Below are 19,976 nucleotides of genomic sequence, written 5' to 3'. Positions count from 1 at the left end.
ACAGAATTAATCATATTTAACAACCAAAACCTTTTCAGGCTGAGGTCCCTGAGGTAAATTCTTACCAATCTGGGATCTGTGACCTAATTTGTATCAATTTAGGGGTCCTTGCCATGAAAAAGATTGAGAACTACTGGTCTTATATCCTCCTCAGACTCTGCATTCGCATATGACGACATCACCTTTTGGGTTAACTTGACCTTATACTTCATTCTACTTGACTTAGACCTGTGGTCCTCACTCATGGATGCTTTTTTGTGTCTTGATAGCAAGACCACAATACACTAATCCATGTTAAAAACAAGATGGCAGCCATCTCTGCCAAGTCAGTCTGCAGCTGATCCTGACACAAAAGAGGACAAGGTCCAAAACCTGATCAGATTTTATGGATGAAACTTGTTTATTTATGCTTAATAATGTTTGTAGTTGGGCGGCATGGTGGTGTGGTGGTTAGCACTCTCGCCTCACAGCAAGAGGGTTCCTGGTTCGATCCCGGGCGTGGGAGCCCTTCTGTGTGGAGTTTGCATGTTCTCCCCGTGTCAGCATGGGTTCTCTCCGGGCACTCCGGCTTCCTCCCACAGTCCAAAGACATGCAGATTGGGGACTAGGTTAATTGATAACTCTAAATTGTCCGTAGGTGTGAATGTGAGTGTGAATGGTTGTTTGTCTCTGTGTGTCAGCCCTGCGATAGTCTGGCGACCTGTCCAGGGTGTACCCTGCCTCTCGCCCAATGTAGCTGGGATAGACTCCAGCCCCCCCGCGACCCTCAAGAGGATGAAGCGGTTAGAAGATGAATGAATGAATGAATGTTTGTAGTTTCATATGGAAACAAATTTGACCAACTTTAGCAACAGTAACAAGCTAAGACACTGGTAATTAGTGAATACTTATTGGAAGACATTTGGACTTTATTGTTGTCTCATATGAGGACATTGGGACTTTATTAACTTTGAGAGTGTTAAGCTTTTTATACTTATACTAGTATAAGTATCCCAAAAAGCTAGGAGAAATTAAAAATGCATACCAAACAAAAGTTAAGGTCTCAGGGCGGATATCTGTGAATTTTGGGATTTTGATAACAGTTTACATTTTATGATTTCACACATATAACTTTTAATGCTTTGTACTCGTACTCGTCGTACTCGTACTCATATCTTAGAGTCTGACTGTCCTTAGACGAAAAATGAATGAATGAAAATCTCAACAATTTGATTCTTGCTCAAAATGTTTTCACAAAAATAAAATGACACATCTGTAGTGTATCCAGAAGCATTTTTGAGCCAAAATCCTGAGTAGAAAAACTGAGAATTTAGAGATTAAATCCTCACTCAATTCAGTTATTTCAATTTGAACAACTGAGAAAAGTTTTCACAAAGTCTTCCATATATAGAGGAGGTTTAGGGCCAATTTACTAAAGGAAAACAATGAAATTAAGGATTAAGGTCTACAAATTCCAACTTTCAACACTTAGACATTCAGTTTAACTCAAATTTTCCCTTTAATTTGATTTTAGATTATTTTACTAAGGCTTCAATGTTCTTTAGATTTTTTAAAGCTCAGACCATTTTACAGAGTTTGTTTGGTGGTTAGTTTTCAGGTGGGTGGGGTTGCACTGGGGAAGTGGACTCATTACCTCAGTATTTTTTAAATCATGACTACTGTTATAGCCAAATAATAAAACAGGCCCTCATACCTACATTCAAATCTTTGCAGGGATTCCTTGTCTGTCGCGTTTAAGTGACAATCTAAAAACTTGGATTCCGTGGTGAATGCAGGCAGTCAGCTGTTCTATACGTTGTTCTATACGGCGAGGCCTCCTTGTTTCCGACGACCCGTGAACGCATCAGTAACATGCATGGTAACCGGGGCGGTTCTATGTTTGATAGAGCTGGGCGTGGGCTCGACACTCCTCATCCCCTCTGCTCTCTGTGGAAGCACATTGTTCAACGCGGGCTCATTTTACCCAGAACCAATGAATGCCTTGGTGCATTTTGGCCACTGAAAATTAAACACTTTATCGGGACACAACACGGTGCAGATATCCGAAGACGGCGGGAAGCGGACCAAGAACATTTTGTTTCCTACTGATTACAGCTGAGAGGCAACAGAGTTGAAAGATTTTTCTTCTTCTTCTCCGGCAGACGAAACGTCGCTCTTGTCGCTAATTAGACCTCTGCTTGTTGTAAGTATGCACTGCACATTCCTGTGTCCGAAATATGTCGGCAGTGACTGTTTTTTGTCTAATGGTTACCGCTTTCAAACGCTTTCAGTGGTTTTTGGGGGGGGGCACCGCTGGAGATTGCGGTCCACTGTTAAAACATGTTAGCTAGCTATCATAACATTTGAATTCACGCCCGGCGAGCTTTATATGTCGAGCTCAACAACTCACGCTTGCTTTGTAGTCTTGGCTACATGTATGGGGAATTACACAGGATATGAATTTAACCTACACCTCAGCTTTTTAAATCTATTTAGACAAACAGTGTCTGTGCAGTTGGGGTGTTGTAACGTTAACTTGGCCATGGAGGAATAACGTTACCTCGCCGTGGGTTTCCCCATCTTCTCACTTTAAAATAGAAACCGAAGGTGTTCATATGAACACACCAGCACTGGGGATTTTACTTTATGTATTTTTGTGCAGTGTACAGACATTGTTGAGTGTGAGGCTGCTGCTGCTGCTGCTGCCGCCGCCGCCGCCGATAGTGGCCACACAGACAAGTAACGTTAGGGTGACGCCCCGTCACACTGAGTAAAAACCTGAATGTATCACTGCGGAAGTTAGATTCCATTACAAGGCATTTAGAAAGCTGACATCGGATTATTTCTTCTCTGGAAGCTGCCAAACTGTGCAGCAAGTTTAAAAAGGTAGAAGATGGCAGAGACAGCACTAATTTTTAATTGGCTATCACTCAGATGATTGCTAAAGGGGTTGTTGGACTGATGCAAAAACAATCCAGCCATCCCAAAGTGAGGTAAATCTGTGGCAGAATTCACTGCAGTCATCATGTAAAGTAGAGCTAACATTTAAGTTAGAAACAAATCAAAACGTATTTAAGTTATTGTTGTTTTTTTGGCATATGATTGTGACTGACAGCTGTTCACATCTCATCTTTCTATCCACCACATCACTACTTAAAGGTAACAATAGTTGGTTGGAGTACATTGGACAGCATGGGCTCCATTAAAGAGGTCCAGTGTCAGGCGTGTGAATTTGACATCAGCCTCTGTAGCATTCAGAGTGAAGGCAAGAATTCAGGCAGCTGGAAAACAGCTGGAGGTAGTCCAGCCAGTGATAGAGGTGTGATGTTAATCTCTTGTCCCTTTCTCTGAACAGCTGTAGCCTGGGTGGTGCCCAGCTGCATGCCAAAATAAGTGTGATTCTTCTGGATACCAGGAATTCACAGATTCCAATTTTTCACATTCATTTCACTCACTTGGCGGGTTTTAATTTGTTTAATGTGACAGCTTGAGACTGAGAAATCGCTCAGGGTATGCTCTTGGGTATACTCTACTTTGTTGTTTTCTTATAGTGAGTGAGCATGATTGTGAATACAGTACATTTCAGATTTCATGTGTAACACAGATTTCATGATTCACTCCTGTTTGAGTCACTCATCCACAAATACTAATGCAGTCATATACAGTTGTCATCACATGGGATGTTGAATCCTCACCCAGAAAGGGTGTTTTATATATCAAACACTGTCATACTCCTGACGTGATGTTGTTGTTTCTAAGTCTTTAGGTTAGGGAGGTTAATTATTTTTTCTTTGGTTAACTGACCCAACTTTTGGTTGGATCTCCTTCAGGTTGACCGGCAGCTGTGTGACCCACAATAGTGTTGTCACACGCACTCACAAACTAAAACAACTGGACAAAATTCCTCTGATTGCGCAAAAAAAAAAAAGACCACTGATGAGTTTCGGGGTGTTTGGTGTCTGATGATAAGCCCCATGGCTCCTCTAACTGGCAGGCCTTTGTGTGGAGGTCAGCTGGCCTTTTCATCTCTGCTGCTGCCTCCACCGTCTCACCCTACCCGACAAGCTGAAAGGATGACCCAGTGGGGAAAAGGTCACTTATACTCTAGTGCCTTTAAGAGCAGCTTGTTTAAGCATGCGCGCAGATACACACACACACAGATGCACGCAGCAACTCTTAATATAAATGTTTGTAAGGGAGAAAATGTGGGGAGGAGGAATTGTTTATTAAAGGATTTGCTCTCAAGATTCTCTTTGAGCAAAATCATAGTTTCATTCATGTTTCAGCGTTTTTTCTGACTTCCTGCCCCAGAGGAGGACTTAAATGGATAGTGCTGCTTTAATAGTGGAACATCTAGAGTTTATAGACTTTGCAAGAATTGCATAAAGTCCTCACGTACTTGTTTCATTGGCCTCAGACAGCAGAGTAGTGATTCCTCAGCTGCCGGTCAACACTAATGTTTGGATGCCGTTTAGGAGGATGATGTCATTGGAGAGCAGTGGGAGGGTGCGGTGGGCTATCGGGGCTCCAGGATGGGTCTTGGAGCCTCAGTATTCGACCGTGATACCTCCCTAGAGAGGGTCTCCTTACCATCATCGCTCCATTAAAAATCTATTATCTCTGCAGTGGGCTTGTGGCTCTGCCAGTATGGATCCTTTAACCAATTAAGAACTTTAATGGAGAGCAGGATGCATGTTGAGGAGGATGGCCATTCATGTGCCCTCCTTCTTGCATCATGTGTTTTAAAGTGATGGAGTTGTTTTCCAGGTTATAGGAAAAAGTAAAGACATGTTTATTGGCTGTAGTTATCAGAGCTATGCAGCTGAATTAGTTGAGGGGAAATGCTTGAGTATGTTGAGCATTTTCATTATTGATTTTCTTATACATTTTTCAGTTTCCAGGTCGACCCCTCCCTCCTTTGGTTTTCTGTGCCCTTGGCATATAGTAAGAGCAGCCCTCTCTCTCCCTCCGTCGCCCTCAGACACTCTCCTCCCATCACCCCTCTTGCTGCTCTGTACTCGCACCCTCCGTAAGCTGTCATGTAAGATTATCCTCCTGGTCCAGGCAGGGCTCTTGGGTTTCAAAACGAACTGTTAATTTCCCAGGCTGGAGGTGGCGAGCTATAAATAACCCTAAACACAGACATGCTGTATGGTGCTCCTTGATCAAAAGGGGAACAGCTTTGAGAAGGTTTCGGGGACTGTGGAATTGAATAGATCAGCGACTTGTAGACGAAACTGCAGCTATAGCCTGTCTCAGAGTCATGTATTTGACAGTGGTAGCAGGAGGCTTGCTCTGTTCATCTTTGCTGTAGGATTATTCGTTTGTCAGATATGAGGTGGCACATTGCGTGTCCTCATCGTTCCTGTATGTATGTTTTTACAGGTGTACTTGTGCATGTGCAAATGTGGCCAACTGTCGCACGTCTGGGGGCAGTTAAGGATTTTGCAGGTTAACCATGCACTGACAGTAATTACTGTACAGTATGAACTGCAGAGAAGGACATGACACCGCTATAAGGGCAGGACAACCATCTGTGTGTACAAAAAAAAAAAAGCGTAAATGAAAAGTTCTTGTGCTTCATCCCCATGTGTGGTTGAATTATGTAAAAAAGATTGATGCGTTCGCTGATAATTATTATCTCCAGCTGCTGTGTCCTCGTCCCTCCTCTCTATCGCCTCAAAGACCAGCTCTGAGCCCCCCACTGACAACAAGTGGCTCCGAGAAAGCCACAGCATCACTATCAATGATTAATTTTTGCCATTCATCTCCATATGTATGTGTGGATTATTAATCAGCTGCTGACTTGGCCTAGTTTGTGAGAAGATGGCACGGCTGTCTGTTTTCCTTCCTCCAGTCTCCCGGTAGCGGGCGCGGGTGTGTTGAATTAGCATTTTAGGCTGTAAATTTTCAATCGTTTGGCAGGTGTACACTCGAGATCTGGTTATGTGGAAGAAATGCGGCAACCAAGCGTGTCAGAATCTGGAGAGATGTGGGCGTGTGAGAGAGTGCTGGTGTCAGTCTCTTTTTGTTTTTATTTGTGTGTGTGTGTGTGTGTGTGTGTGTGTGTGTTTGTGTTTGTGTGTGTCCTATATTTTCCATCTTAACTGCTTATCAGTTCAATTTGGTGCACTTATTCAGCATGAAAGTTCATAAAAAATATAGAAAAGATTTCTATTGAGTTAAGTTTAGATCTGTATTGGTGATTAAAAGGCGTATATCATCATGAGCATTGCCTTGACATAGTAGTGAAGCAGGCATTGAACTTAAATGTATGAGTAAAGTTTGGGTTAGGCATGTACACTGGAAGGGTTGGGAAAATCTGATTAACCAGTAACGTAATTATTACATTTATTGTACAGATTTATCTCCAAATTTTTATGTAATCCATGCTAGTGTTAAAGCCATCACTTGATTGAATAGTTAAGTTAGTGACAGAAGAGTAATCAGCATTCATTTTGATATTTTAAAATTGTAAAAGCCATTTGTCATTTTATATTTTTGAAGCTGATACCGATATTTCAGAGTTTTAAAAATTCTGGTAGCAATATATCAGCCGATTATTGAACATAAACATTTAAACTCTTAGACGCTGTCTGATAATTACGAAACAATTTCTAAATTACCTCAATCTTTGACATTTCTTTACTCTCATTTCTTGTATTTTTAATCATCTGAAATATCCACCAATCCTGATGTTTCTGTGCCAGTATTAATCGGTAATGAACATAATCATTGAATCTAGTAATGTCAAAAATAGTCCATTTAAAGATGCATATCAATACTGAATATTTTAAACAGTTTCACTAGTCATTTTCTGTAGTATTGATACACAGGTACCTGCTGCACTTTTTGCTCTCTCCTCATGTTAATGCATACCACAGTCATTTTGCTGTTCTCTGCTACTAACCAAGAAAAAAATAGTCGTCATTATGATGTTTGAATCCTATGCCCTCAATGGTACTTTTCCCCATAATATCGAAAATGGTTATCGGCTGGTTTTCAAGGTATTGTATTGGAGAGAGAAATTCCAGTATCATGACAGCACTAGTTGCAGCCATGATGGCACACCCATCGTCTCCTGAAAATCCTCCTTCTCTTTTCCCAATGACCAGTCTATGATTTAACATTTCATTTTGTGTCCATGCTCTTTCCATCACATTAACCCAGCCCCAATGTGAATCCTTGCCCTGTCTCCAGCCGGTAGCAAAAGGTGTTCCGGCGTCTGTCTGCCCCTGCACAAGTCTCTCTGCACAGCTGCTGTTTATTTGGTTAAAGGAGGCTGCGAGGAGCAAGGCTGGCTCTGCTGCGGCTCTGCCACAGTCTCTGTACTCCAGCCAGGGCGGGCTGCACTGTGTACCAGGTTGATTTATTTACAGTGAGGGAAAAAGGAAGCTAAATGTTTGGCTGCAAGATTGAGGGGTCAGGATAATTCCCTTCCTGTTGTGCTTGAGAATTATAGCAGCGAGGGTGTTTTTACAAGGAGGCCATTGTTGATATTGGTGACGGTGTTCAGAGCTACCTGTTCCATTAAGGTGAGCAATGGCTTATGGCGTCGAGGATGCTTTGCAAGAACAGGAGTGTGTGTGTGTGTCTGTGTGATTGAATGAGAGCGGCTAAATGGCCGTGTCTTGAGTTAGCAAGTCTGCTTTCCTGTCAATCATTAACATCAGTGAGCCAGTCGTAGTCTAAGCTAATGTTAGTCTGCCCCCTCATCAGCAACAACAACACACATCTCAGACACAAATAAGTTTTTCACAGATGTGCACGCAGATTTCACTAATACACCACCACCCTAAGAGACAAATATAGGTGCATGTCATTACTCTTCACTCCACATGACTGTATTGCCTCAATACGTGTAGTTTGCATGTTGTCGTTTCAGTCAACTGTCCAAAGGATGCATTTATGTCACGAGTTACCCCTCTCTTATTCTACAAGATTCTCCCCAGCTGTGTGTGTGTGTGTGCTCCCTTGGGAGATAAAGCACAAGAAAGAGGGTGTGTATGTGTTCTGCTCAGGCTGGCTAACTCGCCGATGTTCACTTCTCTGTAGTGAGCAAGAACTCAGGAGTTTGCCTAACAGAGCTACACGGAGTGCATTTTATGTTAGGGATGACAGTCAGTGCCCTGCAGAAGGTAAAACAGCATATGTGACCCGTGGTGCTCATGAAATCCTGACAGATTGATTACACACTCTAGCAGGTGGTGCAGGTTAGTGATTTTCTTCTTGAGCTCACTTAAGGAACATTCAGCAAAGTGAGACACTGTCGATGAACAGGCCGAGATGTTTAACCACGCGTGACCTTATTTTACTCTGAACTGCTACAACTGAATACGAGATACATGACAGACTACTTTTGAGGAACAGAAATTTAAGGTGGCCATGGGTGTTAGGGTGATGCAGATGTAGATAAGGGTGTCTAACAAGGTGTAGCATGATTTGAATGTCATCACTGTAAGTTGAGTTTGAAAGTGGCATTGACTTTTTGGTTAAATTCAAAGCATAAAAGCGTAAAAATGTCTGAAGTTGAATTTTTGGCCAAACAGAAAGTGAAACTATCTATTCTGAGGCGTACAGGAATCCCAGTGATTTTCCTCTGTGCTCTGATATCAGAGATGACATCGCTGTGATGACATCCCCCGACCACTCATTGTTGTCTGCATGATGTCAAACCATCACTGTAACCACGAGAGGCTCCTGCAGTTGCCATGGGCCTCCAGCAGACTTAACCTGTGGTTAGCATAGGTTTGGCCACACTAGCCCTAGCTTGTACTGCATTTAATCTGTCAGAATCTCCATGAGAGCTTCATGTCTTACTTGTTCTGACTCATCATGTGCCAGCATGTCTGCCACAGGGCTGGCATCAGGTCATTTTCAGGTCATAAATTTGGTAAGTTTGTGGTAAATTTGCAATAAGCTGAGTCATGCTTTGCCCCTGTATGTAATGGAAACGCCCATATGACTACTTTTGCTACCCACTGACTCAACCCGCCTGGAATTTTACTGGCCAGCGGTGTTGTAAGGGTGGTGGTGATGACAGGGCATGGACATACATGCATGGTTCCAGCTAACTCAATAGTTGACATTGTGATAGTATAATTGGCATTTTCTGCCAGTTTCCACACACCTGATCTTTCTGGTGAAATCTGGGAAAGTTGTTCTTCATTGCTAGCCTCCTCCTGTAAAGATGAAGGTGTTACCCATCCTCTTGACAACATCTCAGTCCGAGTTATAGAAAATACTCATCACAACTAAATTATTTCAAAACCTGTTTTCAATAAATGGTTTCTTAGATGTTTAGCACTGTGAGGTGAAAGGTGAAAACTTGCTTTTAACATTGTTTTTTGGATGATTAAGCAAAATTTTGCACCTCTTTCCAAGTCTGAATTCTACTTTAAATTTCACCTGTTGATGCTGGAAGTGCTTCACTTTCCTTATTCTGCTTCCAGATACCATCCATAGGTCCATAAATTCAAGTAAAGGTAATGTTTGCCCGCGTTGTGTAAGTTTATCCAACAGAATATGGATATCACTTATGTTTTCTCAAGAGGCCGACATGTTTCTTTAATAACATGCCTTGATTTATAGTCAGGGCGGCCCTGTTACATCGACTAGACCTCTTAAGTGGGTTCAGTGGGCCCATAGGGGACAACTGCAGGCACACCTGGAGTCATAAAATCCTCTTTTAGGCCTCTCGTTCTGTTGCTATGGATTGATCCCGATGGTGAAGCAAGGCAAACCAACAAACAGCTCAAAGCATTAGCTTAGCTTTGTTAGCAATAGTGAATACTGACTATTGAAAGGCAGACTGGTGCTGATCCTTTTGAAAGACACATTTTACTCTTTGAAATCGTTTCATTCACTGTGTTTCTGTCACTGCTCTATTTTTGTGTTTTTAAAAAAATTGATATTCCTGGCGTCTGTCACCTTGGGTTCAAAGTTAGACATCAGTAATGTGAAGCCTCAGTGATGAGGACCAGTCTGCCAGTGTCATGCCCCCTTCTTTCTCTCCCCTCGCTGCCTCTGTAGCTCTCCCTCTCGTGCACACTCTCTGCTGCTCACACTGAGCGGGAGAGCATTGGAACATTGAGTACCTTCAGCACATTTTTCACATTCCCCTTTGAGGGTCTCAACCTCAGCCCCCACTACACACACACAGACAGACACACTGCAAAACACACACACAAAAAAAACACTAATGTTTCTCACCACTGGGCAGCAATAGTTGCAGACCACATCATGACAGTCCAGTGGCAGAAATTAGCCTGCAAAGGCTCTGTGTGTGCCTGTTTTCTGCTGATGTCTCTAGTCAGACTGCTAACCTGCACCTTTCTGTCTCCCTTTCTTCTCTCCAGCAGTGGTGTGTGTGGTGAGCAACAGCGGCAAAGATGACGGAGTACAAGCTGGTAGTGGTGGGAGCTGGAGGCGTGGGCAAGAGTGCACTCACCATTCAGCTCATCCAGAACCACTTTGTGGATGAATATGACCCCACCATAGAGGTATGACTCTCTTCTGCATGTTCTGCAAATTATCCTCGTGGGAGGCTTCTTGGGTGTTGGGGTGGGAAGGTAGACAGGGGATGATTGGATTGTTAAAAAAATAAAGCATTTCCAGCTCTCCCTTGAATTGTTGTGTGGTTATACACTACTTTTACACCTATGTGGGAGACGTGCTTGCTTTAATCTGTGTTTTATACACATGTCCAGTCCCTCAGTCACTGCTGAGCAATATTGCCTGGACCCTACTGCGACGACAGCTCACTCTAAATCAAGCTAATTCAATTAGGTTAATTTAATTAAATTAATCGAATGTCTGTGGCGATTCTCCAACTGATCAGGCCTGATAGAAGTTCCTAAATTTCTTTTTAGGATAAATATTTCTTCTGACATTCTGTAATTCTTATATTTTCCTGAAAACAAGATGCTGGAAAAAGATTGCAGACATTGCAAAGAGGCCAGTGAGAATGTTTTCTCCTCTCTTTTTTCCCTCTCCACACTCTCCCTCTCTTTCTCACCACGCCTGCCTCTGGCCAGACAATGTCCTTTTTGTGTATTTGCATTCCTGGCCCCTATGCTCTAACAAACAAAGGGACGGCACTCCATGTTTTTGTGGCTGCGTGTTGGAAGGCTAAACATTGGCTCCAGTACCCTGGTCCTCTGATCTCTAGATGTGCGTTTGACCCGGAAGTGGACGGAGAATTGGTAACGGATACCAGTCATACCCGTATCCGTATGAACATGCGCCTAAACCAAAGATCTGTTTTGCATTTCCACTGTAGACAGTACTCTTAAATGTAGGCGGGGTTGTTACCAGATGGTAAGCTCTTAACTGTATTTGCTCTTAACCAATGATGCGGGGGAACCTCTGCACCTCGTTGACCATCAACAGATGGGGTTGTGCAACAATTTCACAACAAAATAGAACAGACTGAAGTCTTCAGAGTTTCCTTCACAGTCGATGGGATGTCTTAAAAATAGCGTGCTTATGCTTTGTGCATCGATTCCTTGGTAGGCAAGAGTGTTAAATCTCTCTGTTGACCAGTCAACGGACTGCTGTGTTTGTAGATCCACCTTTTAGTATCGGACCAGTGTGCTTGGTAACGAAAAACGGGACAGAACAGAACAGTTCTACTGGTTTCATCCACATTATTTGGCAGTGGGAACGCAAAAATAAGTCTTCTAATGTGTGATGAACTGAACTGAACCAGACTGCTTGGTGGAACCGAGGCTTTTGTGTATGGACATGCTGCTTAGCACTGAGTGGCCAAGGATGTAACAACTTCAGTGAGCTGCATTTGCCTCAGATTCCACCTGAACCATCTGTTTTGTGTCTGACTTTTGTTACAGGTCTCTCACTCGCATATTTTTACCTCCTCTCTAAATGTTGGCCTCTCTCCCTTCTTTTTCTGCAGGACTCGTACAGGAAACAGGTCGTGATTGACGGGGAGACCTGCCTGCTAGACATCCTGGACACTGCAGGTCAAGAGGAGTACAGCGCCATGAGGGATCAGTACATGAGGACAGGAGAGGGTTTCCTCTGTGTCTTCGCCATCAATAACACCAAGTCTTTCGAGGACATTCACCAGTACAGGTGTGTGTGTAGGAGTGAGGCAGAGGACGAGTGTTTGGGTTTAGGGATGCAGGCGCATCACAAATCATGACATTGAGCATCGTGAGATCTGTCGTCGCAGATGTGAACACAAGTATTTGCTGCTGGGATCACAGACAGGTCGGGGTGGAGTTCAGACACAAAGTCATCCCTGTTAGTTCTAAGGTTCTGCATATGTGTGTTTGTAAATGCAGTGTGCGTTTGCAGGGACTCCCACGGGGTCTGGATAGAGAGGGGTGTGTATACGTATGTGTGCCAGCTCTCTGCAGTAGTTGGGTGATGTCATGCTGTAGCGTTTAACACGGCTAAAGAAAGCTTAGCCCCCAACTGGAGGATTACAGCACGATGCCAATGAAATCGATCCTGACTCAATTAGAGGAGCGGGGAGAGGTAGCACTTTCAAGGACAGGGAAGGAGACAGATAGGGAGGGAGGAGGGAGGGAGAGATTCAGCTGGAGATGACAGTGTTCTCTCTCTTTGCCACATTTTGTCTTTCTCATCACATCAGACACCCACTTGCCAGTTGTGTGCACGTGGCAAGTAAAAGAGGCTGCGTATTTACTTTGCCGCGTCCTCTACAGATATGAAGGGGTTTTTTTTGAGTTTCTTACATTTATTTGGCTTGCTGCCATTGCAACCCAGCCTTTTTTGTGCTTTGCTTTAACACAACTGGTAGTATCACTGTAAAAGCATTATGCAACTTGAGAAAGCACACATGGGTCTTTGGTTGGATGCTGGAATAGGTGGCAGCCCGGCTAGAGCTCTTGATTTATTTTAAGATCTGTTTTGTGTTTTACTGGCAAAAATAGTCAGAGGGATTTTAGCAAAACTTCTGCTCTGCTGTTGGCACATGCCGGGAAGGTACCTGCGTAGAACTGAGCAGTGCATCTTGATTTTTTTCTTGAATGTGAACCAGCCAGCATTATTTTATCAAATGCACCAAATATCTTCTTTTTTAACATTCTTGATGACCTGCCTCACCAGCATATAACTAGGCAATGGTCTAATGGGGCAACATGTCTGCTGTGACATCAGGACTCAGAGCAACTGTGGTCATGAACACCATCAGCAGTGTTGACTGCAGATGGGCAGAGCTGACTGTAGCGGACGCATCCTGCTGTACTGTAGCTTAGGGAGAAGAAGGGCTGAGCTGATAGATTGATCTGACCCACTCCTCTCACTCAGTTCCCCCTGGCTGCCTGGCGTTTGGCGCTGGCTGCTGTAGTGATGAGGTAATGCTGTTCGCCGCCTGCCTGTTGTCCATCCCTCCCTCCCCCTCCCTCCCTTCCTCTCCACATCCCTCCTTCAGCAGTGCAGCACAGCCCAGCACCGGCGGGCCCCGGCTCTTCCTCAGGGTCCTAGAGCTCCCTGGGTGGTTGGCTCTCCAGTGGTGGAGCTGCTGTTGTTTATGAAGCAGGGAGGATCCCAGACGAGGGACATGTCACTGTGACTAAACGCAGTGCTGGGGCAGGTTAAGGAAACAGACAAAAGTTTTGCAATTAAACAGCAATTTCTCTTTTTCTGCAATTCACAGAGAACAGATTAAACGTGTAAAGGACTCAGACGATGTTCCCATGGTGCTTGTGGGCAACAAATGTGACCTCCCGGCACGCACGGTGGACACAAGGCAAGCCCAGGAACTTGCCCGCTCCTATGGTATCCCTTACATCGAGACCTCTGCCAAAACACGACAGGTAGGTAGTGAAGAAGAAGCACACACCCACAGTCTCTCCCTCTATCTCTGGTATTTAAAATTACCTTTAAATTTTGCTGATATTTTCATTTTTCCTCCCATCTTTTCAAGCCACAAAACACAGATTCTTTATAAATCTGAAGTCCCCTCTGTATCGCATCATGCTATAAACAAGTCATGACAGTGGGCTCCAGTATGGGCTCTGTGATATTACATTTTGCATGTGAATTCAAGCACATGAAGAGCAGTGAATGGCCCGCGGTGTGATGTGATTTGTGTTGCTGGAAACAATTTATTATGCTGCAGGCAATGACTCATAGCCAGGTTACCTTGGCTTGAGAACAGTGCTACAGTATTTGAGAGGCTTCGTAAGGACAAGTCGCAGCACAGCTCCCACTGTCTCTGACTCACTGTCACACATTATGAAGGTACATACAGATTCTCGCATTCATCCCTGAACTCGCAGAAAGTCTGTCATTCAAACAGAGCAGCATGCACAGAACCAAGAGACGACTTCTTTCTAGACATTATGAATTCTCGATTAATGGTTTCTGAAATATCAGGGTTGCCATGGTGATGTTGCCAGGCCCTTTCACTGGCGACTACACCTGAGAGGTTTGCTGTCAGTTGTAGAGAGTGCATGCAGTGAACTCCACTTGTGATTGACCATTGTGTGAGTCCAGATCTTTCTGTAACCTTTCTGTGTGCTTACAGGGAGTGGAGGACGCCTTCTACACACTGGTTAGGGAGATCAGACAGCATAAGCTGAGGAAGCTGAACCCACCGGATGAAAGTGGTCAGGACTGTATGAGCTGTCGCTGTGTGGTATCGTGATGCAGGTGAGACACAGAAATTTCTCTCTCTTTGATAGCTATATAGTTACATGGGAAGTCTCAAAAAAAAAAAAAACACTAAGTTTTTTTTTTAATCAAAAAAATAAGGCCTTAGTTGACATTTAAGTGTCTTAACCTTTTAAAATCTGGAGTCACATCACTTGTGTTGCTTTCTGACGCCTATAGCAAGTACTTAAACCTTTGAACCTTGAGGAAATTAGTGTGATATCTTTTATAAACATTGTACCATGAGCAACTTAGCAAGAAATGTCCCACAGATTGCAAAAAAAAAATAAAAATAAATAAATAGGGTAAAAAAGCTACAGAAACTACAGTAGATTTATAATTATTATACATTTTCAATAATGTCACAGAATTCTTATAATTTTTAAGCACCTTTTCCAAGTCATTTCCCTGTTTGTTTGTTTGTTTTTATCTGTTCTTAGCTTTTGTTCTTTTTTTTTTTTTTTTTTTAATTTTCTTTCACACCAATTTCTTGCTAATTTTTTGGCTCATTTCTTCTTTCATTGCTCATTGCCTTCTCCCCACATTTTTAAAAGAAGCCAATTTGCGTAGGTTTCAAAGGTTTAAATCAATCAATCAAGTTTTTAAAATGCTAAGACATAGAAAGTAGGATTTTATTAATCTTTTTTTCTGACTTTGCATAGGAAAATCTCAAAATAATTAGTACCGTCAATTTTTTAAATTTATTTGTAACGAATTTTCTGAATGTCTCTCACATGAACGTCATGCAGATCAGGACAGCGTAACCAACAGCACTCATTTTGTTTCCGGCTGGAATAGCTATCATTGTACCCTGGATGACACGGGGAAATTTAAATTCAATGCAAATTGGCTGTTTCACCAAGATTTCATGACATGGCTAAAACTGGAACAAGGCAATCCAGTTGCAGTTTTTCAAACTCGGCACAATGACAAAATCCAGGCAGTGGTTTTCTACATGCAGAGTGAGAAACATAAAATTAGCCCCTTTTCCACTGCAGGAATTTTTTTCATTTACCTGGGATTTTGAAAAACCTCGGCGCATTTCCACCGAAACTACCCAGTGAAAAAACTTTCTCTCAACCCCAAACTTTCCCTGAAAAAGTACCTAGTAGATTACACGGAATTCTTGAGGGGCGGGGCGGGGCTGTGTGCTGAAGAACGCTGATTGGTGCTCTCACACTTACAGCGTTCCGCACTTCCTGGCACGGACAGCTGCTGCAAACTTTATTTCATTTCTACAAGCTTCATTTTGTTTGTGTTGCTGAACTCCTCCACACACATACACATACACAAAACGCGACACAATAATCACCCTAAATCTAAGACATTTTCTTTGAGGTGGGGTGGAAATGCAAACCACACAGATTAGCAGGAATTATTTTACCCAGGTAAATAAATTCCTGGTAATAAAAGTTCCTGGAAATGTTGGTGAAAAAGGGGCTATAGCCAAGAAAATGTGCCAACCAGCACCAGGTGTTTCTCGGTCCTGTTCTACATGATGTCTGTTTATGTTGTTTTTCTTCAGTTTTGATAAATTGGTCTTATTTTCATTCCGAGTGGCAGTAAAAAAAGTTTTAAATCTACCTTGTCTTAAGCTACATAAACCCTGTATGCTGGAACTTGTATGCCTTTTATGTGTATCACTGTCTGTTGTAGGTGTAGAAACATCTTGCTCAATTTAACTTCTCACTATGTCTCAGTTTCCCCAGAAGTATAATATAAAATGGTGCTAACATCTGTCTCCCTCTTGTGTCGTTTGATTCCCCAGCTGACGTTTGCACGTTGAGGAGAAATGCTACAGCGCGTAGTGGCAGCATGGACTTAAAGATAGAACGATAAAAACAACTCAATGATGAAATATAAACTTTTTCAAAAAGAGGATGATTGAAGCAAAAGCTCTCAAGGAAACCACCAGAGCTGACTGAACCATAGACCTTCATGGAAAAGGAGGATTTTGGACTGTTGCCCAAGTGGCTACCTGAACTGGCCCGGTCCGGTCCCGTTTTTTTGGTCCACACGTCGACCTGTGAGCAACTCCACTAATGACTCTTTGTCAACTCCAGTGTGGTCTCGCTGGGTAGCTCAACAAAGTTTCCTGCTAACTTATTGTTTTCAGTCTCAACACTGGTCTTAAAGGGGGTGTCTCGGACCCCCTCCCACCTTGAAAGCCTAATTCCACTCCCCCCCTGCCTGCCCACTGGAAGGACTGACCGTCTTAAAAAGGAAAGGACTGGAATGGATGTTTAGTTGCCCCAAACACCTCTCACACAAACACCCTCCATCTTGCTCTACCTGCCTTTTGGTTTGCCTCGAACGGCTGTGTAGTCCCCTCATCATTACTGGATCCAGGGGGTGGAGGCTGACATGGGAGTGACTTTAATTTGTTGTTGTTTAACAGTTAGCCTCGCTGTACAAAATCCTTTGATTTTGTTTTTGATAATGGAACATTTCATTTGTGATTTGCAGAATCTGAAAGTCACAGAGCAATATGTGAGCAGATCGCACCTGGTTTGACATTTTTCACGACCTGTAGTTGGAATTCCTTTTGGGATAGAAATGTTGGACGGAGAGTATAAAGATGGGTGAATTTTTCAGAATGCAGCTGCCTTCTCTCTTTACAGGCATTTTCTTTGCTACAGTAAGAGTTGTTTTTGTGGAATAATAATAGTAATGGCTAGTGTACGTAGGTTCTGGTGCAATAGGATTCTTCACTGTCCAATTTACACAAAGTATTGGGAATAAACCACCTGTCATTGCTACTTGTTTTACTTTGGTTTAGGACGGAGGGGGTGCTGTGCATGACGATGTAGTTGTTGTCTCTCCAGTCGCTGAAGCTGGAGAGGTTGCCTGTAGAACAGGAGGAGAGCCCTGTACTTGTACAGTTACACAATGACAGGTTATGGTTTTAAACAAAATGACAACCAGATTTCTCTTGCGTTGCATTTCAGTAGCTGTACGCTGTACAACTCTTATTTACGACACGGTGATCACAGCTATTTTCACATCGCAAGAATCATTCTTTGTGGATTTTAAGGCTCAGGAATCAGGGTCCAGGAACGTCTCACCTGACAGTCCCGGAAACCAGAGTTAAGGATGTCACCGGTTAGCTTTGCAGAGCGTAACGCACAAGTCCTGCCTCAGAGTCGAACTTGAGTTTTTCCACACACACCTCACTATCCTCAAACTGCTCCTCTCTCTCTTTCTCTCTGCCACCTCAGCTCTACAATGGAACAATAACAGTTCAGGTGCTAATCACGTCAGAACCATAGTTACTGTGTATGTGGGACTATTGTGTGTGACAGGTGATGGATACCACGTTATGGGAGTGCGTCGCTTTTTGTTTCTTAATACTGACTCGCTTGTGCTCGCCACGACTTCCATTAATTTGCTGCCTAAAATGAAAAAGACTGCTCCGTGTTTACTTTGCCTTATCTGTTAGCTAGTGTGTATGTACCTCATGTGTGCAGCGAGCTCTACCTGAGATGATTACGTGTTCTGTTGGCTGCATTGTTTTGTTTATGTTTGATTATGTGTGCAACTAAAAAACAAACAAACATAGAAGTGTGTTGAATTTAGACATGCGCTGTATAGAATTTGAAAGACAAGGCAAGCCTCTGAAAACACTACACTGATTTTTTTAAAGGTGTCTGTAATGGCATTTGCATCTGATTGTGATTCTTTAACAAGACGATAAAAAAAGACAGTTTTAAGATCCCAGTATGAGCGACGTCTTGTTCTCATGAAGTGTCATTCCTATTACATCGGAACATGTGGTAGTGATTGCTAGAAATTGTTACTTTAAGTCCAAATTATACTTGAACGATTCAGAGAATCGGTCATGTATGATTATGTTCGGAGTTCCACACACTACAGGCAGGTTTTGACAACAAGCTTCAGATGCAAACCTCAAAGACCTCTTCCATGAAAGACGTCAAATGTTATTTTTGCCTTCGTCTCCTCTTGTCAAGGGAAACAAACCCTTTATTTCTGACCTGATTTTGTACAGTTGAAGTGACTCTTTTTCACTCATAACATGGCTTAAAGAATCGGTTTAGTTACTGCGTGGATGATAGTGGTCAGTTAAGTGTTCATCTCTCTGCTCGGAGGAAGGATAAGAACTGTGAATGTGTTTGAGTCTTTAGATATTGTCTGAAAGAAGCCTCATGTTTAAGATTTACATTTAAAATAATGCAGCAGATGATTTTCGGTCCCATTTTGGCTGTGTTGTTGCTAACTTTCATTTTTCACCTATTGTACTCAAACCTTTAAACGTGGGGGAAAAGGAGTGTGGCGTTTGTTACCTGTAATTACAGTCCTGATAGTACGCTTGTCCTCTCCCTGTCTTTAAACCATACATCCATGATTATAATAATAATAATAATAATAATAATAATACATAGAATTCCACAAATCTGTGCGTTCAAATTCCCGTTTCATTCGATATATCGGCGTCATGTTGCCACAGGGACACTCCAGCCAGCAAAACCACAAGTATACATGTCAGAAAAAAAACCTGGCAAGCATGACAAAGACTGTACGTAACGGACCACTGGGAGTTTTGCACAAGGATACAGTGGGCTCAAGGGCTTGTTTCTCCCTAGCAAACTGTGGATGGAGGTTTGGAAGGAATTTGTGAAAATGTCAACTGTTTAGCTATTTAAGATGTATTTACTCTTTGAAAATGTGGCAAATGTATTGCGGGACAGGAATAAAGATGTCAAGATGAAACAGTGTGTCTCAATCATTTAACTTTTACATCATGTGTCTCTGAAATTTGGGATTTGCTGCCACCTACAGGCTGCTTTGTGTATCAATGAGAGTATGACAAACAGAAGGGGACAGATTTTTACACATATACTAAATAAGTGTTATTCAGCTTGTATAAACACAGCTGAATTTAATATCCTTGACAATTTTTTGTTTTGTTTGTATGCAAGAATCAATTTACAACATTGTGTCAACTATACAGTGTGGGCAAATAATATGATTAAGGTTCAAAGGACAGTCATAAATGTGTTTACACACGAGCTTTACCATCAGCAGTGCCATTTACAGAAGGTTTTAGGTGGCACAGGCAGACCTGTTTTCCTGTCAGGAAACTTCATCAAGCATTTCAATGGCCAAAAGAAAAAAGATGTCATAATTCTGAATGATTTCTTCGCAGAGTTAACTGTTTCTGAAGTTAGTAAGTAACTGATGTCTAATTATTCACTGGAAACAACTGTATTACACAGAAAAGAGGGTGTGCGCGTGTGTCTGCGGTCACTTCCAGCAACTGAAAAGGAAGGAGGAAGTATGCAAGAGATACTGTCTGGTGGGGTGAAAGAAAGCAGCTCAATGAGGCATGGCATCAG

At 42.6% G+C, this 19,976-nt stretch overlaps 1 protein-coding gene across 2 annotated transcripts; it reads left to right on the top strand.

Moving 5' to 3' along the window:
• Positions 1 to 1,884: 1,884 nt before the first annotated feature.
• LOC125887517 (GTPase HRas) lies at positions 1,885 to 19,350 on the top strand. 2 transcript variants are annotated; one of them, XM_049574384.1, is made up of 6 exons: positions 1,885 to 2,182; positions 10,341 to 10,481; positions 11,894 to 12,072; positions 13,625 to 13,784; positions 14,498 to 14,622; positions 16,391 to 19,350. In XM_049574384.1, exons 2-5 carry the CDS (start codon positions 10,371 to 10,373, stop codon positions 14,615 to 14,617), a joined length of 570 nt encoding a protein of 189 aa, XP_049430341.1. In that variant the 5' UTR covers positions 1,885 to 2,182; positions 10,341 to 10,370; the 3' UTR covers positions 14,618 to 14,622; positions 16,391 to 19,350. The 2 variants fall into 2 exon arrangements, with proteins under 2 accessions (XP_049430341.1, XP_049430340.1); XM_049574383.1 differs by having other exon boundaries at positions 1,886 to 2,182; positions 10,338 to 10,481.
• Positions 19,351 to 19,976: the final 626 nt, after the last annotated feature.

Source organism: Epinephelus fuscoguttatus, linkage group LG4 (genome assembly GCF_011397635.1).
Source record: "Epinephelus fuscoguttatus linkage group LG4, E.fuscoguttatus.final_Chr_v1".
In the NCBI taxonomy this organism is placed as follows: Eukaryota; Metazoa; Chordata; class Actinopteri; order Perciformes; family Serranidae; genus Epinephelus; species Epinephelus fuscoguttatus.
This window is presented reverse-complemented; position numbering and strand designations above follow the sequence as displayed.